The sequence below is a fragment of the Simochromis diagramma genome, unplaced genomic scaffold, assembly GCF_900408965.1.
Source record: "Simochromis diagramma unplaced genomic scaffold, fSimDia1.1 OVJJ01000421.1, whole genome shotgun sequence".
Classification (NCBI taxonomy): domain Eukaryota; kingdom Metazoa; phylum Chordata; class Actinopteri; order Cichliformes; family Cichlidae; genus Simochromis; species Simochromis diagramma.
The window spans coordinates 7,999,454-8,026,895 of record NW_024387250.1 but is presented as its reverse complement, the minus strand read 5'-3'; the positions used below and the strand labels follow the sequence as shown (position 1 = coordinate 8,026,895).

Below are 27,442 nucleotides of genomic sequence, written 5' to 3'. Positions count from 1 at the left end.
CAGTCGGTTGTGTTGCTAATGATCTCAGAGAAGCAATTGTTGCCGCTGAACAATCTCCGATGGGTTATAAGATGATTTCAAGACAACTTAAAAAATGAAACAAACAAACAAACAAAAACCCAAGAGGTGTATTTCGGACTCAGTTACACTGCAGGCTTCAGTTAGCATGTTAAATGTAAAAGATCGTGAAAGTACAAAAAGAAAACAAATGAAAGTGTGGTTTGTATGAAAAGCTATGGAGTTCCAAGGAGAAAGCCTCTACCCTTTAAAAAAGTTGCATGTCAGCAACTCATAAGATGTCTGGAAAAATGGCTTTTGGATACACAACAACAAGGTGGAGTTATGTGGTTATTGCGCAGCTCGACACTTGGAGAGAACCAAAACAGCAAGGTGGTGGAGGGGTGATGATCGGGGCTTGTTTTGAAGTCAGATGATCTGGGCACCTTACAGTCATTGTGTCAGCCATGGACTCCTTTGTATACCAAAATATTCTAGAGTCAAATGTGAGGCCATCTGTTCAACTGCTAAAATTCAGAGTCGTACAACAGGACAATGATCCCACTGCAGCAAATCTACAACAGAATGGCTGCAGATCCAAAGAAGAGTACGCTTAAATTCCTCAGCAATTTCAGAGACTAAAGTCATGCAGGAAACAATTACAAGTTTTGCTGCTGAAGGCGTTGAATCATAGGAACTACTTACTTTTGCACACACTGCTTCTGCATTTTGCTCAGTTAAAAAAAAAAAATAGTGATGCAGTATAATAAATCTCATGTTGTTGCTCATTTGAAGTTGCATTTACTGAATTTTAAGGTCTAATAAGGACTAGATAATGTCCTGATATGTAATACTTTAGAAGTGGCAAATGGTTCACCTTTTACCACAAGTGTGTGTAAAATGTTACAAAGTGGATTAACAGTTTAAATTTGTCACAAAGTCATGAAATAAATGACTGTTAAACAGAGGCATAGCTAAATGCAGTTGGTGAATAGTTTAAAGTTGTAGATATCTCAGTTTAAACATCAAACAGATCTAGTTTAAGACGAGTTCAAATAAAGCGATTTAATGACGAAAACAGTTCATGTAAGATTTTGACTGTATAACAATTCTGCGTGCAAAAAGATCGGGAACCACTGCTTTAAATGATCGAGCATCCTTCAGCTAATAACCGAGACAGAAACAGAACAGTTATGGAAACATATCCCAGCTTTTATTAAATCAAGTCGTTAAATCAAGGCATTGTTAAAAGGCTGACTTTGAAGCAAGGTGACTGTCATGTAAAGCATGATGGGAAAAAAAAAAAAAAAAAAAAAAAAAAATAGGTGATACAAACAGCAATGTAAACAACAGAGGAAGAACAGCATTAAGCACACTAATTACACAAGTAATACAGTTTGTAAACACAAAGCGCTCTGCATGTTCAGTAAATAAGGAGCTTAATTAAGGTGGGTAAAAAAACCCAAAAACAACAGAGGAAGTGTTAAAATATTGTTATTTGATTGTACTGTCACATCTCTATATTTCATTGTTTAACATTTGGTTTAGCGTAACAAAAGAACTTCACAAAAAAAAAGAAAAAAGAAAACTATTTACAAAGGCAAAGAATTCACTCCCTTTGGGTTTAAACAAATCATTCACATTATTGACTGGGATGTAAATATATGGCCCTCTAATATACTTTATATCAAACTAACAGTGGCTACAAAGAAAAGCTTTCCATCAGCCGACTACTTAGCCAAAATCTGCCATCAGCATCCGTCACATTCATTTCACTTTCTGCAGCGCAGACGTGCCACTTTCATCCAATGAAGCGATTTTCCCGTCAGTTCTGTAAAAAGTCACTCTTTGTCACTCCTAAACAACGTGCGGCAATCCTCGCTTTGCTGAGCTCTTTCTGATAGTCACAGTCAATTCCTTGTCACAATTACAATAAAGCAGCAACCATGGGAACAATACCACATAATGTTAAAAACTACATGAATTATTACTGAATTATCAATCACTGCGTGTTAAGTATAAGAGTTAGTATGTAAATAGACAAAGAAATCATCTCTCAAACACTATAATGTTAATACCTATAATATAAACCGACATATATTATTACAAGGTAGTAGAACTATGACTATGTTCAGTTACAACTCGTACTTCTTATAAGTCTAACCGTCATATAATTTGAATATCTTCAGCCGCTGTTACACTACTGGTATGGAAGTTACATTTTTTTTAATTGTTAAACAATTTTCTTAGCTGTCAGTATACATTCAACAATGAACTTGTGCAAAAAGGGGAAAAAAAAAAAAATTCACAAATATGTAACACGTCCGATCGGATGCATTAACTTCAAAGCTTTGGCCTGCGTTTGGCTCTCCAGGGCTCTGAGTCACCCCCGTCTCCTTTGATACCCATTTCTAAAACCCGTTAAAAAAATATGGGTGAGAACAAAGAACCAAAACAAAAACAGTCCTGCATTGCATTTTGATTTGATGAAACTCCGCTGAGCCCTCCGTGGTCAAATGAAATCTCACAGGAAATTAAACCTTCTGCATTACCATCTACTGGCACATCTCTGAAAAACTTTCACATTGAATAATAGCTGTGAATGTGGGGAACTGGGTGTTCAAATACAACAATGTCCTGGGGGGCTTATTTCACTTCCCTTCAACAAACTGAAAATTAGGAAGGCAATTCAGACGTTTTCATTGCTTTTCGGGTTCATTCGCTCATGCTTCTGGTTTCTCTTTCTCCTCCTTCTTTTTCTTGCTCTTCTTCAAGAATGAAGGTGTGCGGAACTTCTTTTTCTTTTTCTTGGGGGACTTGGTTTGGCTCTCCGGGGTCTGAGGCTCCCCTGTCTTTTCCTTCGTTGTTATGGAGATTTCCACCGTGTCTGAAGTGCTCACGCTCAGCTTGGATACCTCGATGCTCAGATCCTCCTCCATCTCTGCCAAGTGGTCTTTCCCATTGGGTATTGTGTCTGTCACGAGATGAAGCCAACGGAGAGGGATGCGAATAAAAACACGTTAAATTATCCATTTCATTTGAGGCATTTCTTGTCCTTTTTCACTAACTGAAACACCCATTCACTTGCTAATTACCTTGTTTAGCTGGCGTCATTATGGGAGAGAGGGAGAGGGAGATAGTCGAGCCATCAAATGTGGTCATCTCGTCTGCATCAGTGGCATCATCATCTTCTGTAAAAGGATTGAAGCTCATAGGGGTCAGTCATCCAACAAAGCAGGTATGAGTCAGCTTAGGCTATTATATGAACAAATAAAATCCCAAGCTGATGTTGGCACTCTACAAACAGCTAACAGGGTTACACAATTCATTCAGAGGGAGAACGGGAATGTTGGAACAAATGTCCCAGGAATCAATCATTAGAAATTTTCCCCGGCAGCACATATTTTGCAATCTTACAGCAAAGAAGGTATGGATATATAACTGACAACAGCACTGCACTCTTCAGACTTCCCTTTATGCATCCAGAGCTGTGATCAAAGGCACATCTACACTAATATCATTTACTTTAGCAACATCTCGATGTCCACAACATTCCCACGTTTTAGGAAACCAAAAAGAGAGACTTTTGGAACTGCAGCCGACCCAGTTTTAGTTTGAAAACTTGAAATATCTAATACCAGGCTTTATTGTACTGTGTGGATGTTGAGGCTGTGGAATCAATGAGGCAGAAAACCACACTGACTTCTTGATCAGACCGCATCAGTTATAAAAGTAAGCTATTATACCTGTTATGACTTTATCTTTTCTGTTTGGGCTCTCCTTCCTCATCACCACAGCTGTTTCTAGTGATGGATAACGCCCTGGGGACCGCTCAAATATCTTGCAATATTTGTTTTGTTTTCTACCACCATGACTGGTTGTACTGGTTTTACCTTCAACGACAATTACGCCATATTACTAGCCCAGATAATATTTGTATCCTTCCTCTGTAGTATTTTTAAAAGCAACTAGCTCTACCCCTCTTTCCACATACAAAGGTATGAACAGTGCACCTGATTGGTCATCATTTTCAACTGTGTTAGGAATTAGCAGGGACGCCACTAATATCTACCATGAAAAGTGTTTGGAAAATCTTATGGTAGCACAAGCTTAAAGGTTAGGAGATGTCCTTTTTCTGTCTGGTCAATGTTAAGATTGACCAGATAGCATCCCAGCATTCCCATAATTATTTAGGCACTGACAAAACCTGTGTAATTTTGGTCCCGTATACTACCCGAGTGGATTTTAACTCAAACATTCAGTATGTGATTTAATTGCAGACTTTGATCTTTAAGGCAAGGGGTTTAACTAAAGTATTGCATTAACTGTCATTTTTATACACAATACGGGTCAAACATAATTGGACAAACCAATGATGAAACTCGTGTGCAGTCAATGACTGCCCGAAGTCTAGATCTCGTGGACATCACTAAATCCTGTGTTTTCTCCCTTGAGATGCTCTGCCAGGGCCTCACTGCAACCACGTTCAGTTGCTCCTTGTTTGTGGGTCTTTCTGCATTCAGCTTGGTCTTCAGTAACTGAAAAGCACGCCCTATTTAGTTTATATCAGCTGGCTGACTCAGCCATTGAAGAATATCTCATTTCTTTACCTTTATAAACTCTCGGGTTGCTTTTGCAGTATGCTATGGGTCGTTATCCATTTGCACTGTGAAGCACGCTTCGATTAGTTTTACAGCATTTGGCTGAATCTAAGCAGAGAGTTCAGCCCTGTACACTTCAGAAGTCATCCTGCTGCTTCTATCAGCAGTTACATCATCATTAAACACTAGTGGCCCAGTTCCACTGGCAACCATACATGTTTATGCCATAGCATTGCTTCACATCTATACCAAATACTTACATCCCCAACTCTACCAAAAACCTCACTACACTCATGCTGCCAGCATGCAAAATGCAAACTAAAAGCATTGAACACAAGAACATTTTAACAACTTTGTTCCATAGGTTTCTTAGCTCACATGTTCCAATAGTAAAGCATTTCTGTGATGGAGAATAACAAAGGAGTTATTTTGATGCACAGTTGCAGAGATGTTTCCTTCCTGTACACAGATTTCCCTTGGTTTACAGTCACAATGAGACAAAAGGAGTTTGACACGGCGAGTGTCTCTACAGCTCATCTCTCACCAGTAGGAAGTAGTAGGAAACTTTCCTCCTGTACAAACTTTCCTCCACCCAGGACAAGCTGGCGCTAATTAACTGCCTTGAGCGTAACCTAATGGCACAATTCTTGTGTGGCAACAATAACCACAGCAAACTCAGTAAAGCGTCTGACTAATGTATAAAGGATAGAGAACAGTACCTTCTTGGCCTTGCTGCTTTCTTTCTACCATGCTCTTATATTCTTCCAGCTCCTTCTCTGTGAGATCATTGAAAGGATTGGGAGGAAGAGAGCGGGTCTGCTCTTCATCCTCAATGATGAAAGCCTAAAGACACGGGAAAACACAAGATGCCGTTGCAGTCAGCTGATACACAATATTATTTCCAAAAGGTTGAAACAGTTTGTTGAATGTCAAATGTTGAAAGTAAAAACTTTTGTTTGTTTTATTTATTTTTTTAATATATTGGGGCTTTATAAATGTAATAATGGTAACTCCTTTTCTTAAAAGCAAAAAATGGGTCAGGGGAATGTTTACCACAGTGTTGCATCACCTTTTCTTATAAAACAGTCTGTAAACATTTGAGCTCTGACATAAACTGTTGTACAGTTATCAAAGCACAACACCTCCCCCCACCCCCCCTTCTTACATGGTGAAGTATTTCAGCTGCTCCAATATAGAAGGACTTCTTTTTTGTACTTTGTTTTTTCGTTAAGTGACAAATGTTCAACTGGTAACCGACTGAACTGCAGACATGGCCGTTTAGCACCCAGACCCTTTCATGATGGAGCCACGCTGATATCACACGCTCAGAAATCTCTTGCTTAAATAAGGAAAGGCGTCCCTTATGAAACAAAAAAACAAATGCAGCATCTGGATAGCAGTACATATTGCTCTAAAACCCAAATATCATTCATTATTAATGGTGCCTTCACATGTGCAAGTTGCACCAACTCCATTCAGCTTCCATTTCTGAATGCAACGGAGTGGTTTTCTGATGTGCTCCTAAGCCCGTGCACTCGTTTCCACTACACGACTACTGCCTGAGGATGTAAAGATCAAGACTATTTATTACTCGTTTTCAGCACTGCTGCTAGCATGCAGAGATTTCTGTGGATTTCCTGAATCTTTTAATCCTATCGCGTACCACAGATGGTAAAATCTTCAAATTCTTTGCATGTTTATAGCTAGAAACTTTCTTTGCATTATATTTTATTTACTTACAAAATAAAATAACACATAATCACAGTCTTTTTGTGAAGGTGTTCCAATTAGGATTTATGGAAGGATCATGACTGTTGATACATGTGTCTAATTGGCACAATCTACATAATTAAAAATCTTACGCATATAGTTCCTCTTTATATTTGCATTTTTGGTTGCTTTCATAAGGAAATAAATGTAAACACTGCGTTAACCTCTGCAATCAAAATCTACAAGAATGTGTGACCTTTTTCAAATTTCAATAAAACACGACAGACAGAATATTTTAGTGTGCCATTCTTTTACTTCTGTGTGTTCGGGTTTTTTGGCTACATATTTTTTTGTAATCTTGACATTTATCAGCCTCCAAAGCTGAAAGATCTGTAGATCAATGGACTTAAATTCCTCAAACCATTCCTGAACAACTCTTGTTTTAGTCGTGTCACATGATCCTGATGAACAATGCTGCTGTGTGTGTTGCAGTCTGAAACATTGTTTAAACTAAGTAAGACCACAGGCACTACACCTGATACTAATTTGGAGAGATGACTGATTCAAAATTCCTGGATCACCAACTCGTAACTGAACGGTTTAAGAAACATAGGTGTGTAAACAACAAGCTATATTCTAATGTTAGACCTTGTATATGGACTTCACTCCAAGGCCACAAATTTGTGTTTAGTTAATTATCTTTGTTTTAACAATGATTGTTAGCAATAAATCCTGTCCGTTGGAAAGACACATTTGTAAGAAAAATGTCTTCATGAGTTGAGCAGCAATTTAGTATGTGGGTTGAGTTGTGCGTTATTTTCAGACGTGCTTAGGCAAATGCAAAACACACTAAAATACCATAACACACACTGCATCATGAAATCCGGCTGCTAATGTTGCAATTTTTTTTTTTTACAAATGATACATAAACTTACTGGTCCTGGTATGGTGTCCACAACAATGCCTGCCAGTAACTGAGATTTAGGTCCCGGGGTCATCTGGTCACCTCTGTGTTGCTCTTTTATCTGAACAAACATATTGAACAAACATATTCAACAAAGGAATCTCAGCTTTAGGATTTTGGTTATTAGATGCTATGACTGACATTCAAATGACAGTGTAGCTGTTCCAATCTTTGTGCATTTCTACCGCCCAGGTTTGTAACATCTGGGGCCAATCTTGTGGAAAATGTGATCATTTTTCAACTGACCCGGTTCCTCTTATCCAAAACCTCAGTGGGGTCAGTGTTGAGTGGGACAAACTGGTTAGGGTCTTCAATCTTTATTGGGGTGCCAACACTGTAGCCTGGCTGCGAGGACTTCATCCACTGAGAGAATTTAAATGAAGCAAACACACACATAGATTAATAGCAAGAATTCAGAATATAAAAAAGTGCATTTAAAAAACTTGCCACAAGAGGGCAGGCTAACACAGATAAAAATGGGCACCTCAAAAGACGAGCTTGCTCAGGACACCAAAGCCGATAGGATCAAATCGTTTCATTTCATCTTACACTTTGACAATAAAATCAACACACCATGGTTTTTGTCCTCGGGCTCACGTCCCCGCTGGGTGACTGTTCAGGAACATTGACCTTCAAGTAGCTGTTGGGTGAATTAAGCCACCGGGTCCTTTCTCTCTGTTGTTTCTGCGCCATAAACTTGAAGGGGCTCCGCAGGCCAAGCTCACAGTCTTCTGGCGGCATAGCCGACACTGTGGCGGGGATTTCGACGTCGTTCTTAGACCGGGGTTTTTCACGGACAATGGGGTTCCGGTAAGAATGGCCCGTTCTGTATCCCTAGCACGTTACACAAGGAGAAAATATTATTGCGGCACACGCAACGAGAGTTTCCCTTTGCCAGAAGTTAAAGTCTTTGAAATATTTTGCACTATTCTTCTCTGCTCATGGGATAAATAAGAAATATTAACCCAAAACCCCAAACCCCCCACAATTCAAATGATTCACAGGCCACCCAGAATCCACTTACACAATACTTTTAAATATTTAAACGCAATATATACAAACAGCATTTTTGCAGACGCCTCCAGTTTGAAAGGGAGAAGACAACTTTGGTTTGAAGGAGTGTGTTGTTAGGAATACATCAAAGATGGAGAGAGACAACTAGAAAACTAGTGATGGGTCCTTGCAGTATGTAGAAAAGTGTGGTCTGAAGAAAAGCAGTGTAACGCTACATTAAAAACAATCAAAACTGGCATTTCTGCACAGGCAATTTGACAAGTTTGCCACAAAAAATAAATAAAAAATAAAAATCCCCTCTGCATTGAGCTTTGATCGTCGCAGTGCCAGCAAGCCATTTTTCACAGAGCCGTTCAGTGGAAACTAAAGCTCAGTTTCCAAATGCTTTAAGTGTGACTGAAACACAGTAAACAAATACAATTCAGGGCGTATCAGTCGTAGCATTCATCATCATAAATGTCTGCACAAACTGTACAAAGGAGTACAAGAGCTACAGTAACTATTGCCAACATGTGTGACAGAATCGAATATAATGAAAAGGTGAACGGACAGATAGGAGGATATTTTTAATTAAGCAGGTACTTTAAAAGGCCAACTCCTCATCCACACCCCTAATCTGTTTCACCTTTCCATCTCATTGCTTGGTTTAGAGAAGTCACGCAGCCTTTCATTTGAGCATTTTTCTTTTTAAATCGTTTTTAAAACCATGCAATGCAATTTCTAAATCACCTTCTGTCAGATACTATTCCTTCATCATTAGCTGTGACCTTTAGCGCAGCTCAGCTTTTTGTTGTCTTTGTTTGGGAATCATCTCTGACACGGCAACAATCAAACTCCACCCTCTGTCAGGGAAGGTCAGGCGTCCGGTTGCAACGACTGCGCTGGCATTTTCGCCCCGTGGCATACTCAACAGTCTGGAAGAAAATGCCAAATCCTATTTCCAAATTGAGTACACGGGAGTTATTGCACTAAGTGGCTGTGTGGTCCGTGTGGCTGTAACTGCCCGCAGCACGGCTCACCATCTGGAAGCTATGTTTGAGAGGGTGGGCGATCTCTGATCACACAGAGCTAACACAGCTGCAGTCTGTTCCAGCCGGAGCTGTTAGCAGGAAGGCGACTCGAGCAGACAGTCTGACATCTTCTGTGTCCACAAAACATGTCAGGGCCTGTGCATTATCAGCGAGGCTTAAAAAAATAAATAAAAATCAGGGTGTATGGTTTTGCAACGCCCAGCAGAAGGAGTTCTGTTCTCACAGCTAGAACAACAGTATCCTGAATATTAGGAAATCAAATCTGCAAATATCATAAAACAATATGAGCCAATTACAAAAAAATCCATTTAAGATTAGATAAACAAAAAAACACATGAAGTTTCATTGTGTCCTCTAGTCAGCAACTTCCCGAGGAAGCATGTGAGACAGGAAACTCAAAGCATCGTGGGTAAAAGGCACAGGTCAGGGTTCACTCACCAGGTTGTCTAGCATCCTCATAAGAGACTCGAACTCTGCCTCGCCTATTTTCCACTTGACCTCGTTGTCTATGACGACACCAGCAGCGGCCACTCCCTGGGTCAGGGGCTTAAACTTATCCCTGTCCAGGAGAACGAGGTTGTCCGCGCCGCCTGAACATCTCATAGCGTTCACCTAAACAAAGCCATTTGTACCATCGAAGATTGTGTTAATACAATTTTCACTTGGCATTCGGTGCAGTTACTGAGGATTTCACTCATAAAAATTGGAGATTAATTCTAAAACTTTCTTTTCTGAGACACATCATTTTAATTTCAAAACAATCCATCATAGAATTATATAATTAAACAATTGCAAGTGAGGTGAATTCTGAATACATCAAAAACGACGGAAAAACCAACAGAGTCGAGAAAACAAAAAAATCGCTGCAAAAGGATCTCTTGCACAAAGCAACAGGAGTGTTTCAGGAACACTGCGGGGTTCCACCTGTCTGTAAACAGAGATCACTGACACATATTTGAATCAGGTTTACTCAAGCAAGCAGCACGCTTGATATTAGCTTTGCCTCCATTTCAGGCACTGCTCTGTTTTATGTGTCTGACTCATTTGTAGACAGAGGGGAAAAACATTTCAACAAATAAAAGCTGGAAAATAATATCAGTGACTCACACGCATAAAACTGACTTATGAAGTGTGAAGAAAGGCCACATCAAAGTTAACCAATTGCTTTGACCGGAATGGCGCAATTACACTCCATTACCAAGGGCAGGTAGGATCAAGAATAACGATTTTTATACCTGGATCTCACAGGCGAGCTGTGAGTGGTACATATAGTGGAAAGCTTCTTCTACTGTTTCTCCCAAAGCCAGAAGCCCGTGATTCCTCAGGATCATCAGCTGAAAAACACAAACTGCCACATTAGTTCATCCTAAATGTGCATTAATGAAAAATATGGCTATGATTAAAAGTTTAATTAGACATTTCTTTTAAGAATGCATTTATTAGACCAGAAGCTCAACGACATTCTCACATTTGTCTGTTCCATACAAGACTACAGCTAAAATAAAATAACGACTCGTTCTGTCCAACAGTAACAAATCTGCCTATTAAAGCTTCTTTTTGCACTTTTAGAGTTTATGTTCATGCACATTATGGCTCTTTTGTTACTAATATATGAGATATCTGCAGTATTAATATGTTGTGACTGCTGCTTAACTGGTCGACCCAAGTCAAATATTGCTCTCAGCACTACATTTCACACTAATGTTGTGGCAATCCAGGGATGCCATCTGGTACAGACAAGGATATTAAAGCATTTCTAACTTTCCCTCGTTGTAGTCATTGTTCAGCACATTAAGAAGCTGGTTGTGATGATTCAGTTTGTGTTGTTTTTGAGTAATGATTTAACATTTGGTGATATATTTATAAAACTGCCTAACTCTAGATGGTGGGTGAAAAAATGGCAGTGATATGCAGCATTCTTCAGCTATCAGAGATCCAAAATAAATAAATAAATAAAAATGAGTCACAAAGCTGTAGTTTTCAGCATAGTCTAAATATATGGGACTACCACTGGGGGGGGGAATAAATAGGCAGGCTTCAAGGAAAAACACTTTGGTAGACCAGACTATTTCTGGGCTGGGAGCCCTAGAACAATCTTAGATCGGCTGGTTTAAGCAGCCTCTACCTCTTTAAATTTGCTCATCTGCTTGCAATGATTGCGTGGCAGACATGAGAGCGGTATCGTCTCATCTAACTTTACTTTAAATGTCAGAGTAGTCCCTAAATAGGTGGTTCTAATATTTATTAATTTTTATTATTTTATTTATTTATTATTAAAATGGGTAAACACGCTAAACAAACTGCTTAAGACTATTTGTTGTACCTACACTCCATATCTAAACAAACTAAATATTCTAGTGTACTCAGCTATTTACAGTTACCAACCAGTGGTACAAATACCCCCAGCACATGTGCATACAATACAATATAATAAGCCCACTCTAATGGAGAGCCTTGCTTTGACAGTACCTTGGCAGTCGGGCCCAGAGCTTTCTGAAACTCCACCTTTGTCTCTTTATCATCCAGGCTGCCATGGTAACCAAAGCACCTCACGTCTCCCAGAAGCAAAGCCTCTTGGGAAATGGGCAAGATTCCACATTTCATCGAGGACACCTGTTAGCATGGGATAAAAACAACTAAGCGTGTGACACACCAGCATAAACAGAGGCGCCTTTTTCGCTGTCGGGCACAAATAAAATGGTGCACACATCATGTGCTGTGCATTTTATAGCAAAGCTTCAAAGAAAATGGTAAAAAAAAAAAGAGAAAAGAAAAAAGAGAGAGAGAACAGAAGCTGCATTACAGACTGCCAGCATCTAAAATAACTAGACATGCAGGGGGCTGCCTTTAACTCAGCCTTCTTCGTGTGATACCAAAGCAAGTATTTAGCAGCAGCTTTGATTAAAATAAAGCTCATTTAATCTTTGCCCCGAGCGTACTTACAGCGGCTGTAACTGCGGTGTGTGCATGGATGATGCATCTCACATCAGGGCGCATTGAATAAATGGCAGAATGGGGAGCAAATCCAAACTGGTCGATGCCCAGATCAGTAGAACCCTGGTCTACAACCTCACCAATTATGTTGACCTTCACCTAAATATTGGAGAAAACAAACAAACAACAAGCAGAGATTTGTGAGAAATGGGAGCTGGCTGTTTAGTATTGTCAGCAGTAGTTGTAGGTGTAGTACTTTAAAAGAATACCCAACTCTGGTTTGCTTTTTTTTATAACACTATAAACCTTAAGGTAATAATTGCCTGCAGCGTGACTGAACCATTAAAGGTACCCTGTGGAGTTTGTGTCTAAACAAGGTCATGTTTACAATTGTTAATTACAAGTACACATTGTGTGCATGCTTAAGGTCTAGCAGAATGTTTTCTTCTCCTTAGAAGTGTATTTCTTTTAATAGTTTAGAATATACAGTGTTGTTTTTCTTTCCTTTATTTTTGCGGGGGCATTATGACTACTTCTGTAACCTGTCGAGCAGTGAAACAGTGTGAGGTGGATGACAGCAAACAGCACAGAACCACACTTGTGTGTCGGATACTTTTCATATCCTTTCTTTGATATGCCACTGTCTCAAAATCAAACAGTTAATTAAATTAACAAATTTCCCCAAGACTACGACTGGTTTCGGATTCATTTTTAATGAACTTGACTTCATTTAACACTGGTTTACTTTAAGTAAATCAAATAAAAATCCTATTAGGATCTGAGCTCTTGACGATTTTTCATTTTTAGAATGACAACTGCAAAAACCAAAAGCTAACATTAAGGAAAAACGTATGCTTTTAGAGTGCGTCAGCTGTCAGGAAGTGTAAGACCACTGCATGAAAGAGAACGAGCCAACTGGCAATAATGTAAATTTACAGCTGACTGACCCTTCCAGTCATAACAGAACACAAACACAGATTTTATGCTGTTGTTAACTGTGTGATTTCTGATGTTTAAAGCGTCTGTGTATCTGCTTAAAATCATTTTGTAAAACTTTACAGCTGGTCACATTATTGGGGTGGTACCTGTTCACCTGTCAGCTGCAGGAGGAGTGGGTGAATGCCCTTTTTTGTGACTGTTGAATGATTTTGTGTACTTTACATTAAATCCAATCATTATTATTGAAAAGAACCCACCTGTCACTTTGACTTTAGTTGTGATTTCAGACAAAAACAGTGACATTAATTCACATCTGTTGCCAGGTACATGTCGTAAATAGAGATGTACGTATTGACCAGTGAAAAGCCGGTCAGCCTACCATATGTTCAATTACAAACTGGTCCGTTTCATGCATATACAACATGCAGCACACTCACAGCCACACACTAAAATGATGTTAGTGTGGAAACACATCACTGTGAGTGAAGACACAAGGTTCACCAAAATAAACCACGGTTGGTCTTAATGAGGCACTTAAATCATTTTCACCCAGCTGAACATGGACATTTTAAAGAAGCTAACAAAGGCCAAGCGGCTAAAGCTAATCAGATCTCAGCCTGGCGTGAGCAACAGATCAAAGCATTCGTGAGGAAAATGGAGATAAGTGAACAAAAGAAAATAGTCAATATCCTGCTAATTCAGTACAGTTTTACTGCAGTTGCCTCAAGACGGTTTACATTTTAAGGTAGAGACCCTACAATAAAATACTGGAATACTAGAAACGATTTAAGTACCGGACGTTTGTTTTGTTATATGAAGCTGCTGCAACTGCTTTTGTTTGGAAGGCAAAATACGTATATGGTAAAGGTGAGTGAGCAGCAACTAATTTTCAGTTAACTATTTGTCCCGCTTTCCAGTAGCAAAGCACTTTATTTTCACTTGTTCTAAATAAGATCCTGAAACTTATAGTTTGAGGCAAATTGTAAAGTTTAATCATTTCTTTTAATCATGAAAATAATATTTGGTGTTAATGAAAAGTTACTTTTTTGTCTGTATATGCTTTTAGTTAGTTCTCAGAAAGAAAATCAAAATCAACAGAAACTGGTATTACAAATAAATGGGAATCAGAATTGGCCAAATAAACTGCCATCTGTAGTACTAAAACTATTATATTCCCAACTAAAAATAACACACTCAACTACTTTCCTTACCAAATTTGCTGCCGTCACTTCAGCAAAAGAAAGACCTCGTGGACTGATGAGAATGTGGTCCTGCTCTTTACTGACACGTACCTATGACAAAATGAACACATGAGTAAAGTGGCAAAAAACTGAAGTTTGATGTACAAAAATCAAGAGGACAGTGATTTAAATGCAAAACAGGGGCTTCAGAACAAGAGTCCCAAAAAGAGCTATGTCTGTTTTTATATAGTCTACATGTATCTTCATCTAGCATCAATGTGGCTGCCCTTTCTGGTTTCATTACTCTTTGGAATATTTCAAACTCATTGGCAGAAAATGCTTAAAAATTGCTTTGGTTTTGTTTTGCAGATAAATGTTAGCAGTGAGAGATAAAGCCTCACTCACACAGACCCAGGTGATACAAATCATTGACCGCTTGGCAACCTCAAGTTGCCAGGTAAGAATGTGTATTCCCCAGCTGGTTGGTAAGTGCTTGCTGGCTGTTACTGGGTGAAATCAGTCACAAAGAGGGTGCTTCACCTTTGTATTTATCACACTTTTCGGTTTCGCCACTGCTCACTGAGTGGCGGGGCAGTCAAATCATCATCTTCCATACAAACTATAGGTGACAATGGTTTTTTTTATGCAGCACCATACGACTCTTTGCAACCAGTCTCACCTATCTACTGCCAGCAAACCTCAGCAGCCTTTTCCAAACCGTTGGGGAATACACATTTTTTCCTAGCAACTGATGGTTGGAAAAGCATTGTCCACTGGTGACCAGGCCCATGTGACGGAGGCTTTATACACTGCATATCCTGTGACTATCCTTTAATATAAATTAACTGATGTAAAAGCTTTGAGGCAGCATTTTTAAACATTTGTCTAAGTAAAAAAAACAACAACCACTGCTGCTGCTGCCATGAGGAATGAAATCTCTACATTTACAATGTTTTTTTCTTTTCTTTTCAAGAGGGGTTAACACTGTCTAAGAGAAGGAAGACACATTTTCCCAAGTCAAGGGTAAAGAAACTCTGAACCACAGACAAAAGCTTTTTTTTTTTAACTTAGAAAAACTCAAAAATGTGTCTGTCTTTGCTTTGTCTTTGGGGAATATCAGAACCTAACATTCTGATGTTCTCCAAGGTGTACATCAGATGTATGGTTGTGAATTCTTGCTTCATATTCACAAACCTTACCTTTCTATGCCATAAATAATATATAGTTTCTGAAAATAAAGTGGTATTCCCCTTTAAGCCTTCCAGGTGCCAGAGAACAAGGAGCACATAAAGAAACACAAACCTCGTGCTGCATACATAAGCAGGTGTGCACTGGAGCATGATTGTGAAGTTGTACTCACAGTAATGTAGGAGCTTGTAAAGCGAGCCCAGCTGAAGAGGTCAACGAGCCTGTAGAGGCTGGCCAGCTTGCAGCGACTCTGTTTCTCCCCTTTGGCAAAGGAGGGAGACTCTACGCCATACAAGTCATTGACTGGGCTCACCATCCCAATGCCTGCCACAAGACATAACATCATCAGTACATTGCAGTGCATCCGAAAAATGTACAAGCATGTTTACATGATTTGTTTCCACAGTATGTAAAGTCAAACATCCCGGGGAACATGAGTCTCCTCAGCTGAAGATTGAAAAAAGGGCCCTACTCAGAATTCCCAAAGTGTATCTGAGGGTATTTTGGGGATGTAATACCATATAAGGCCATTAATGATACAGGGCATTAACTTTTATAGCCACTTTGGCTTTTTAAAGGCGCAGGTCTGCCTCAACACTTCAAAGCATGTTCTTACATTTTCCAAACATTTACAATTTTGATCATTAAACTGTCTAAAACTATAACTTCCCAGTGTCAGCTCTGTGACCTCCCTCTGAAACACAGGGGTAAAAGGTCAGGCCAGTATAATGAACACTGCAAACTGCTATACTTGATTACTCAGACTGGTCATGAGCTACTTAATAAAAGCACTATTGAGCATTTTATGCTGTTTCAGGGTTGTTGAGTGTCACAGGAGTTGGGGAATTCAGCCTCCAACAATGAAGATATTCAGTCTGGCTGATGCGCGCCGACGCAGGATACACGTTGAATGACAAACAGGCCGAAAGGGACATAAATGGATACATTCAGACGCACACACGAGCACACGAGGCCACTCACTGATGGGAGCAGTCAAGGGGCCTGCCCCTCCCGTGGTGCTGGCCATGACCAGGTCAGCTATCTGCCTCAGTGCCATGAGACCTGTAGGGTTGTTGCCCTTAGTCAGCTGGTCCTGAATCAGACCTTCTAATTCATCTTTAAACACCTGCAAACAAAACCAAATAAAACTTTTTTATAGTAGGAGATGTGGTACAAAGAAGCTAAAACCTAGCAACTCATGTACACGCAGTCTATCTTTGTCCTACTTCCAACACCTTCACAGGATGTGTGGGGAAGCACAGCGAGCTTTCAGATGCTCCTTATAACAACTATACACAAATCACCAGACCACTAAAAAAAAAAGCTCTTTGTGTACATCTGTGAAAAGGGGGTTCATTAGAAGAAGGAGCTGGCATTAAACTTGACCATCAATTTCTGCGTCAAGAGTAGCCTGTGAATCTTGAAACGACATCATTTTCTCCTGAGCTGCAACTAAGCTCAGGCATTCTGCTTCATCCGACCACGGTTCCCATGGTGATGTGATGAGCTCCACTTGTTTGGTGGGTTATGCAATCACAGATGAGTGTGGGCTCGTCTTATTTCCATGCACTTCATTGGTGTGTACTTATTTCGCATCCCTGTACTTACACTGACTGTGTGCTGTCTCCTCCATTTGCTCTACATTTCATCATTTTTTTACTGTGTATTATATGCACTGGTGTTTATATTATATTAGTCTTTTGTCAGCAAGAGCAGATCACATAATAGAACAGATCTCTAAATGCTGCAAATTATATCCTAGGGTGAATCTCTACATTATTTAGGCTGAGTTTTTGCTGTGCTGTCTTATTATTAGCTTAACTGAAATGTACCTAATAAACTGACATAGGCTTAAGGACAACAAGAAGTGCTACAATTAGGATTTTACGGAAAATAGTGAAAAATGCCTCCAAGTGTAGTTTAACTTTAAAAATGAGTCACTGATACACAGAAAAAGAAGCAGACTAACACTAACCCCCTTTTGCAAAGTAATGATGATAATAATAATATTAATAATCTGGACAGTAACAATGGTAGAACCGTTTACACTTAATTCTGTAAGCTAAAGCTAACCCATATTAAAATACAATGCAGTATATTAAACGATGTGCACATAAACAAGTAAAAAATACATGCACTACAATCAGCATTGAGTAAAGGGTAGAGTGTATCTCTCTGGGGTTTAAAGCTCTGTTTATTACTCATACACAGTGAAAGCTTGTGTGTAGGAGGCTATTTGTATGAAGCCTCTTGCTACATACTGGACTCTGCAGGATCTGGGTGACCCGCTTCTTCTGCTCCATCATGTTAAAGTCCTGCCTCAGGTCCGGTGACATGTTCTTGCTCCGGAGATACTCAGGGTCGCTCTCATCCACGCGGTCAAAGTAGCGCTCCTTGGAGTCGTTGCTGGACAAGGCCAGGGTCAGAGACCCCACCGTCTGCCTCACATCCACCAAACTCATATCCTCACCGCAAGGCCTCCCACTCTTCCTCTGGAAGAAAGGAGAAAACATCACAGCTCATTTCGCATTCAGGCTGTCAAGGCAACTGATGTTGTTTTAACAGAAAAGATGCTGGATGGGTGCAATAGTGACTAATGTAATTACAGAGAAGGAGATAAAAGAGAGGCGATTATTGTTATGTGACTGATGCCGCTTTGAAAGGACAAAGCTGGTGCTTTGCAAAAATGACAAGTTAGGCACAGCTACTGTGAATATAATAGCATTTTTGTTTTATTGCGATCAGTACATTTTACTTACTTTTCCCCACAAACACGCACAGAACCAACATTTCTGTCTCTATCATTCCTCAGCGGTATATTATGTTTTATCAGAGAACACTGGCAACACTTTGTAATAATCACTGCCAACAGTAAATGATTAATAGTGTTTATGTCAACTGGTCATTAGTTTGCATAACAAAACAGTACTTACCAAAGTTTTAGAAATATTTGTTGCAACTTTACAGTTAAACAGCTAAATAATACTTACAGATTGTTTACAATCCATTGATTCACACTTAGGTAAACACCGTTTATTGTTTGCTAACAGAAACGACAGTTTATCTAACCATCAAGTTGTTCTAAGTCTTAGGCATGAATTTCATTTCAGCAGGAAATCACTCGGTAACTTGTGTTGTTACCGGGATCTCCTTTTAACTGTTCGCCGTAACCTTCTACGTAACCTGACGTGCACAGCCCGAGAAATGTAACTACACGTCAGGTTGACACAGCACGCAACAACCTGAAAGGCGCGAAATGCTGCGGTGTAGGGATAAAAGGAGTTTTTGGTTAAGTTAGGTCATCTTCACAGTGTCATTAGCATTTTTAACAGAGACAATTATTCAACACCATGTCTAAAGAACAGACGATATTATGACTTTATTTCACATTTGGTTGATATTAAATTGGTGACACCATCGTGGATTCTTTCAGATTCTTCACAACAAATGTTGTATAAGTCCGGACAGACATGGATATAAACTGCAGCCTTACGGGTTGGCAGACAAATACAACTGAAAGGCAGTATTTCCACTTTTCTGTTACTTAGTGGGTTTCAGCGGCAAACTTCAACATCTCCTTCCTCTCCACACAGACTGAGGCCAATTTATACACTGTGAGAGGAAAGTAGCAACAGCTTCAACTCTTCTGTTCATCAAGAAGCTATAAAGCATGGCCAGCAGCAGAGCCAGGCATGAAGGGCTTAGGTGGTTGCCTAGGGTGCATAATATCAGGGGGGAACTGGCACGCCAGGCTTTCTTTTCTTTTTTTTTGGTTAAATCATGCTTACAGCAACAAGTTTATTAACAAAAACAGTCTTTTAACTACAATAACACAAACTCCATCCCCTGAACTGTTGACAAGATGATGGAATAAACAGCGGCTGCGATCATGAGGTAACCATCCATGTAACCAGTGCATGATAGCATCCCTACAATCCAAACTGCCCAAACTAATCTCAAGCCAAATTAGAGGAAGCCTCAAAGCTCCTTGTTTATGAAAAGAATGATATCGGTGAACAGCCTTTTTCGTCCACAGGACGAAATCTAGATGATAAGACTTTATGATAAGATTTCAGCAACAGAACCAATCTACATACTTACAATTTCTAAAGTTATGCACACGCACTTGTTCGTAAGAAGTTACACAAGGTTTTCCAATAATCTCGATTTAACAAAACAAACAGGAGCTAAAGTTGTGTTTGTCTTTCCTCTGAGTTTATTAACTTTCACAGGGTTACCTACAGCATCTACTTGTGTCCCCACAGGCAGAAAGTTGCAGGCATTTACACCACAGTGGTAGCTTTGTTTGTTTAAAAGACACGTAAATAACTAAATAAATCTGGTTTTCCTAACTTCAAACAAATGAGGTGTCACACAGAGAGCCCCGGCTTTACTGTTCAATCAACTGTTGACATCTGCCTTCCAGCCATTTTTATTTTACTGTTAATACAAATGTGACTGGTTTATTCAAGTCAAAAACAGTCAAACAGCTTTATTTAAACATTCTTGTCATGTATCCGCCTACATTTAAGTCATCATTATTGACAATTCCAATAACTACATAGGATGCAACTTTACTATTGATAAAGCAACTAACTTGAAATATGAGAGCAAATAGCCCAGGAGCATTGGAAATGCACACAGACGTAGTTAAGTCTAAAATAATGAATCTACTAATTAAACATTTTTGTAAAGACAGGCAGTAGATTTGAGTTTCTAATTAATTATAATAATCTGAGCTGTTTTGGGAGAAAAGAGCAGGCTGTTCAACCAAAACATTTTTTTGTAACAGAGCTGGGGGGGGCACCGAATCCAAAGGCTACAGCCGGCCCTGGTCGCCTCATGCAAATGAGATATTTTGAAAAGCCGCGTGCGCCTTTGATGCTGCAGTGTTACCTGATGTGGGGGTGGAGGGAGATACAGCTAGGTCTACTTCACATTAGGCCGGGAAACGCAACAATTTCACTCCACTAAAGCAGAAATAACACTCTCACAGCTGTTTTCATGGCAGCCTGTAATCAACCACTCGATGCGTGGCATCAAATTACAACTTTTAACCGTTACTGCAACGAAAAGTAACGCAGAGGGGGATGTATTAGCCAAAGCTAGAGGTACGAGCTGAAGAAAAAAAAATATCAAAGCGAGCACATGAACCCAAAAGTAAAACTGTTACTGCAAGTTGAAAATTACCTGAAGCAAAGTTCTCCTAACTACCTCCGGGCGACGTGATGTCGAATATCTCCTGAAACGTGGATAAAGGTGAGCCACGCGGATATTATTCCCAGTTCGGATGCATGGTTTTGGGGGGAAACAGGCTTGCAACTTGTGCTGCTACAGTATCCAGACGAAGCAGCAGGCTGCCCGCTGCGGGTAAGTAGTGAGTTGAAGAGTGAAGATTGGCTGCATGGAGGAGGGTGTGGGTGTGTTGGTGTGGGAAAGAGGAAAAGTGACCATGTGACTTCACTTATCCACCCACTAGAGCGTTTGTATTGAGCGGGACAAAAGCATGGCCACTCAGAGCTTAGTTTTTCACAACCACACTGTAGCTAATATTCCTTAATAAACCTTATTCTTAAAATCCCCCCCAGGGAATATCTTACAGGCTTGCAATAATTTTTGGTGAGGATTTGAAGTAAAGTTTGTGTGTCTGTGTGTGTTTTTTAAATTACTCTTCTCTCCTGCTCTCTGCCTCTCAGTGTGTGATTCATTAACTCCTGCCACTTCATATCATAAATAACTGAGACGCCTGTGATCCCACTGCAGCTCCGAGGAGGTTTACATCAAAGCTGTATGCCTCAGTCATACAAAAACAGAATATTTCAAAGCCAGAATAAGTGCCCCCCCCCCCCCCCCCCCAAAAAAAAGTTTTCCACAATATAGCATATTTGCTTACCGAAAGCAATTCATAAAGTGTCTCAAAGACGAGAGACTATAACAATTCTCATTATTTTATTCACATCACACTTATTTTTCCCGAATTCACAAGCACAGCATGCCCACTTCACTTGTAAAGTAAAAAAAGACCACCACTTAATGTGCTGGCTGCACAAATCATATTTTTTGAACGACCACAATGTTGTGCAAGGTTCTTTTAGACACGCTGCTTTTCTTTAAGTGAAATAAGATGGTTCCCTCAACCGAAATAAGGAATAAGATCAAAGTACAACTGAATGCAAGGCTGTGCAGATTTGTGTTAAAAAGAGCAGCCACCTCTCCACTCTTTTCTGCTTTGCTGGTCACCCTCTACGAGCTGTAGTGTAGCAATATTCAAATGCACTCCTTGTTAAATGAATGCAAGTCTGGAATTTCCAATTTTCTCAGTACGGCTTCCGTCAGCCCACAGATGTATTACCGCTTTTATTCACGCACAATCGGGCACACTCGTACCAAAATCTTGATTTTGAGATGTAAGAGAGAGAAAGATTAGATCACTGACTGACACAACAATTGCAGGAAACACAGTGGAGTCTTGGAGGCGGGGCAGATATGTGGACATATGGGTTGATGTAATGAAAAGCAGAACTTTCTCACTCTGGAGCAGCGTGACCCCCTAAACTCCCCCCTCCGCTCGGAACCCTGCCTCCCTGTTACTGGCAGGGTTCCCACCAGAAACCACAAGCAAGCTTAAATGTCTGCGCACAACATCCTCCCACCTTCCAAGCACCACATTCTTGCTGGCTATTTAAACTTTTCAGTGAGGCCAGCCTATCCCGAAAGCAACTCACCAAATGTCAGGTGTTATTACTTGACGACTCATTCATACAGATTACTGTTGAGGATACTGATGTCCGCTACTGGAATCCCACCTTTTTCTTGTCAAAAACCTACTACTGCTCTGCTGGATGTGACATTGAAATCAGACACACAAATACTGCCTGGATAGATCAAATGAAAGCATGTAGCCTACAGTAGAGTAAAACTCTGGGAAATAATCGTATAATTCCTTATAAGATTAATCAAAGAGATGCAATATAAATACCGATGCAGAATTGTTGCTCTAAGAAAAACCATTCCTGCAGAAGATATTGGTGAAATTTGGTATAGTTAGAGTTAAGTTATAACCACTAACTGTGTGGTGAAAAGTGAAAAATAAAAGAAAACTCAGAAAGTAAAGCAAACACAGCAAACTCCATTTCAGAGTGAACAATAAACTCAAGAAAAACTGCAAAGCATGACACCAAAAAGTCACAGCTGACTTTCTTTTCTAAAGGCTTAGAGAAGAGTAGGCGAAAGCTTTCAGGGTGTCATGCTAGATGAGGGACCAGCGTGTGAACTGGAGTAAACCCAAAGTAAAACCCGGGAGACATAGGCACAGGGAATGGTGATCAGTGTCGTGTCATGGTTGAACTTAAGAAAGATATCTGGCCCTGTGGAAGGCACAGCGTGTTGGGATGTGTGTAGCCACCTTTTGACCTGTGGCTTTATCTTTTATCTCTGCCCTTGATGGGTTTCTGGGGGGGTTATGATCACACCAGTGCTAGTGCTTTATCTCTTTTCTCTGTAGGGAAAAGCTGACAGAGGGATCTCTGTTCTTTAACAGGTACGTAACACAGCATGGAGATTGTTCAGTATAGGCATCACGTAGAGTTGTAGTTTAAATACTTTCCTGATTTATGATTAATAAATGACTAATATGTTGATTAAAAATTTAATAATTAATGTCTGTAAAATTCTTCCAAACAGTTAGATCAACATGAGGTAAAAATATCTCGAGTTTCTGCATATCAAATGCCAAAAATATGAGATAATACATTTCCCATAATGCAACTGCTGTGCTATTTTTTAGAGCATTCCTTCCTTATTTTTTCAAGTCATCATCAGTGTTTTCTTTTTCCTTAGCAGTCAGAAACTGCTAGTATTTAGCACTGAACATTATCATGATGACTAATTTCGAGAGAGAGAGAGAGAGATGTCAACTTTATTTCAGGTCCTTGCAAGCATGGTTGCCTTGGTAACCAATGCTTATGCTGTGTGAGGCAAAATTAGTAAGGGAAAGAGAGAATCGGTGCCAGATAACATGGCATCAAGAAGAAAGATTAGAAATCGACGCAAACTGTACCGTTTCACAGAAATACACAGAGTCGAACTAATCATCTCATAAATATAACCCTGATTACCCCGTCTGCATGACTGATGGATCTTCTTTATAATTAAGCCACAGGGTAAAGACCTGTTGTATTTCTCTTTTAACCAAACGCATTCTGTGCTGATTACCTTGAAGACTTAAATCATAGCTCTGACTTTCAGACATGTTTGAAATATTAGTCGTAACCATTACGTTGCACTCACTCAGCCAGACATTTAGCCTCTGAACACAGCATAAATGATACTGGCTGCTTATTGGGATTTGACAATGGCATGGAAGGCTCTATTTTTGTCCCAGATCCAAGTATTCAAATATATGTATAGAAATAAAGCTACAAACAAACTAAATTTGATAATTACCTATAGAGAGTCTTAGAGTTTTGCTTATTTCCCCCTTTCTCTACATTTTGTGATTCTGTTTTGCAGACATTATGAATAAGATTTTTTTTTTTGGAATTTATTTGTGTCTAATTTCTTTCAGTTTTGTCTATTTGCATGGTATGGCTCTGTTTTATGACCACTGCACATGGCATTAAATCAGATACAACATGAAGAGGAGGAGCTGGGATGAAAGTGGGTTGCAAAGTGGCTTACAGATGGGAAACATCTACAGGCAAAGTAAAGCAGCTCAAAGAGCATGTGCTCTTTGAGATTTGCCAACTAGATGCATTGATATGGGCTGTCACTGAGATCAGTAAATAGGGATTAATGAGTTCTGCTACTACTTGACTTCACGGCCTGTCTGAATTAACTCCATCCATCCCTCTCTCCATCCTTTAATTCATTTTCTTTCACTTATCCAATTCAGTGTTGCAAGGATGCTGGAGCCTATCCCAGCTGTCATAGGGCAAAAGGTTGAGTACTACCTGCACTGGTTGCCAGAAAGATATCCAGTGTTCTGCACTCTATTTAATTCACATTTTTTAAGCTGAGAGACTCATCAGAGCCTTCTTTATGTCAGTGACTTCTTTAAATGGTCAGTTTCTAAAACATATTCCTTTAAACAAGGTCCTTTAAACTTTGATCAAATGAAAGGTCCCAAATAGAAACAAGAACATTCCTACTGACATCTTTCTGATAAATAAAATACACCTTAGTTTGTAGAAAAACTCAGACACAGACGTTTTGGAGAGGAAACCTTTTAAATTTTCTTTAAAATTTCTACTACAAAACAATGCCATTGTTTTGGTAACTTCACATAAATATATATCACTCCACGTCTTGCTAAAAATGGTCGTGCTACTCCCACTCAGCAGGGTGGGTGACAACAACAGAGCGCACTTTGAACCTGAAACAATTTACATTGTTATAGTTGGATCGGTGCCTTCGCGGCATTTACGTGTAGAACTGCGTCGGCACATGCATGATCACACACTGCCGGAGACATATTCAAACACACACACGTCGCAGCACTATGGAAAGAGACAGACTTTGTTTACCTAAGGGGAAGAGCTGGCTGTAGTCCCTACTGCGGTTGTCTTTGGATGGCCTCCATGTTGGAGATCTAGCGGTTTTGTGTGGTTCACTTTAATTGAGGCTGAGGTGGTGGCCTGGCTAACAGATCCTTGCATGTTGTCACATTCAAATCACAACTATGAAAAAATGAGGTGGTAATGTGGTAAATTTTCCATAAACCTCTCACATTTGTGCAAAAACCTGACATTTACTATAAACTGACAAAGTACCTACATGCAGTGCAGTAAAAGCCATTTATTATCAAATTAATTTAGCAAGGAGATGATGACAGCGTAAAACTTAATCTAACGTAAAATGTCATAAAATGAAAACTGTGTCTAAGTGTAAACGGCAACAGGAACAATTGATTGCATGGTTGATAGGGTTTGGGTCATGACCTGCTTTTGGGTTTTATGGCCGTCTATAACTCGCATCACCAGGCACACACATTATGAAATCCCGTGCTGCCCTAGCTCCACATCTAAAGTCAACAAATGCTTGTTCGGAGTAATGTTTCTGGAGAGTGATGCTAATTGAAAACATCTGTTTGAAGCCTCTGCAGCTGGAGGTAACCCTGCTGCAGCAAACAGGCCAGTTAGGCAGTGACAGACGACTACCATGTTAAATCTAGAAAAAGCAGTAAATAGAGATGCAACACAGTCTCTCTGTAAAAAGCAGCAACTCAGAAACTATTTACAGGTTTGCTGTAACTGAAATTTCATATGGTGTTTACAAAAAAATCCCTCCACAAAGAATGTATCACAATCTGTTGCTGTAAGAAATCCCATTCTCCTGGGCCATAAGGTGTCCTTTATCTGTTATTAGTGTACTAAAAACATACACTTTCCTTTCCAAAAGCTTCAAAGCTTGCATAGAAAAAAATAATTTTAAAAAATCATCCTGCCATGTAACTTATTTGCTTTGATCTTAGCTCTAGCAAATGCCTGCTCTCATGGATAAAAAGGTAAAAAAAAAAAATTTTTAAAAAAGGAAAAAAGTAAATGAACACAACTTACATTGATTGCTGTCTCTACACTTATCCTGCAGCAGAATTCTTCACGTTTTATTTCAAACTCCCACGATTCCAGCCGTTGTTGGATAGCTGTTTACATTATCACTTTGAAGAAGGTCATCTGGTTTCCCAGAAGAGAGGAAACTGCTGCTTTGCCTCTGATCTCCTGAACTCCCTCGGCTCCTCTTGTCACAGCGGCTGTCTATTCTCAAAAGGAATGGAAGAAAACTTGACCAAGCATTTTGAATGGACTGGACTGCACTGAAAAAAAATGGGAGGGACAAGCTTCCACCCCGGCATACATATATAGATATATATATATATCTATATCTGTATATTACACCAACTAGTTTCTCTAAAGTACGTATGATTTTCTTCATTATTTTTTAAAGGCTTTTTTATCATGCAGGAATTACATGTTGCGTTTGTATCTAACCATAAATGGAGAAAAACTGCAGCAATCTCCTGCCAGGCATATTTTTCCTCTGCATATTGAGTGTGCCTCATGTTCTAAATTTTGCTTTCGAGGAGGGCATTGCACACAGTGAATTCTTGCCTGCATGCTTTCACCTCCTCCCACATACTCTCTCACAGTGAGTGAGTAGGATGTGTTGCTCTCCCTCTGTACTGCACCACCACCTGAATACATCAGGCATTTGAAGAGTGCATTCTATCGCTGTGAAGAAGGTAGAAATGCAAGGTAATTACAAGCTTTAGACTGCGAATAACCGTTTTGACTGAGCAACAAATGCACCGTGATGGCAGACGATCAAACAGCGTATGTGGTAGACAGCGAACCATGCATGCCTGTGATCTGTGGGTCTGGGTACAGTTTATCTTATCAAAATGATAAGAACACTAGGAACACATCACGAAACACAAGGAGCGTGAAATATGTTAACTTCATGTGCAAAAATCCATTTTCTAGAATGTCAACAAGCCTCTGCTGTGATAGCAATAACATGGCATTTATAACTTTTACACTCCCACCAAACATTGATATGATCTGCCCCAATGAAATTCCAGATGTTTTGGAAGAGAAACCAAGAGGAAACTGTCCGCTTTTTATTTTATTTGGCTTGGCATCAGCTGATGAGTTAAATTTAGACGTTTCTCTTTCCCACCCACTACGCTGCTGTTGTTGTCTTTGCGCAGGCTGATAAAACATTAATTTCCTGAGCTTTCTGCAATCGCAGAGCCACACCCACAGGACGGCCCCAGTCAAAGAGCGCACGGAGGGAGGTCAAAGGTCGCAGTCGGATGAAGTAAGCAAGTTATTAAAATAATCATCTATATCGTGCGGCTCAGAAAGTTCCTTCAGAGGCGTTATT

The 27,442-nt window shown here is 39.7% G+C and overlaps 1 protein-coding gene across 2 annotated transcripts; it reads right to left on the bottom strand.

Annotated features, from left to right (window-relative positions):
* Positions 1-1,188: 1,188 nt before the first annotated feature.
* add3b (adducin 3 (gamma) b) lies at positions 1,189-26,425 on the bottom strand. 2 transcript variants are annotated; one of them, XM_040001518.1, is made up of 15 exons: positions 26,116-26,425; positions 17,821-18,051; positions 16,541-16,685; positions 15,732-15,883; positions 14,402-14,482; positions 12,261-12,410; positions 11,787-11,930; positions 10,553-10,651; positions 9,756-9,929; positions 7,846-8,106; positions 7,519-7,635; positions 7,244-7,333; positions 5,318-5,441; positions 3,093-3,188; positions 1,189-2,971 (listed from the first exon to the last, which is right to left on the bottom strand). In XM_040001518.1, the coding sequence occupies exons 2-15, from the start codon at positions 18,019-18,021 to the stop codon at positions 2,721-2,723; spliced, it is 2,085 nt and encodes a 694-aa protein (XP_039857452.1). In that variant the 5' UTR covers positions 18,022-18,051; positions 26,116-26,425; the 3' UTR covers positions 1,189-2,720. The 2 variants fall into 2 exon arrangements, with proteins under 2 accessions (XP_039857452.1, XP_039857451.1); XM_040001517.1 differs by lacking the exon at positions 26,116-26,425 and adding an exon at positions 20,750-21,020.
* Between the last annotated feature and the right edge of the window lie 1,017 nt (positions 26,426-27,442).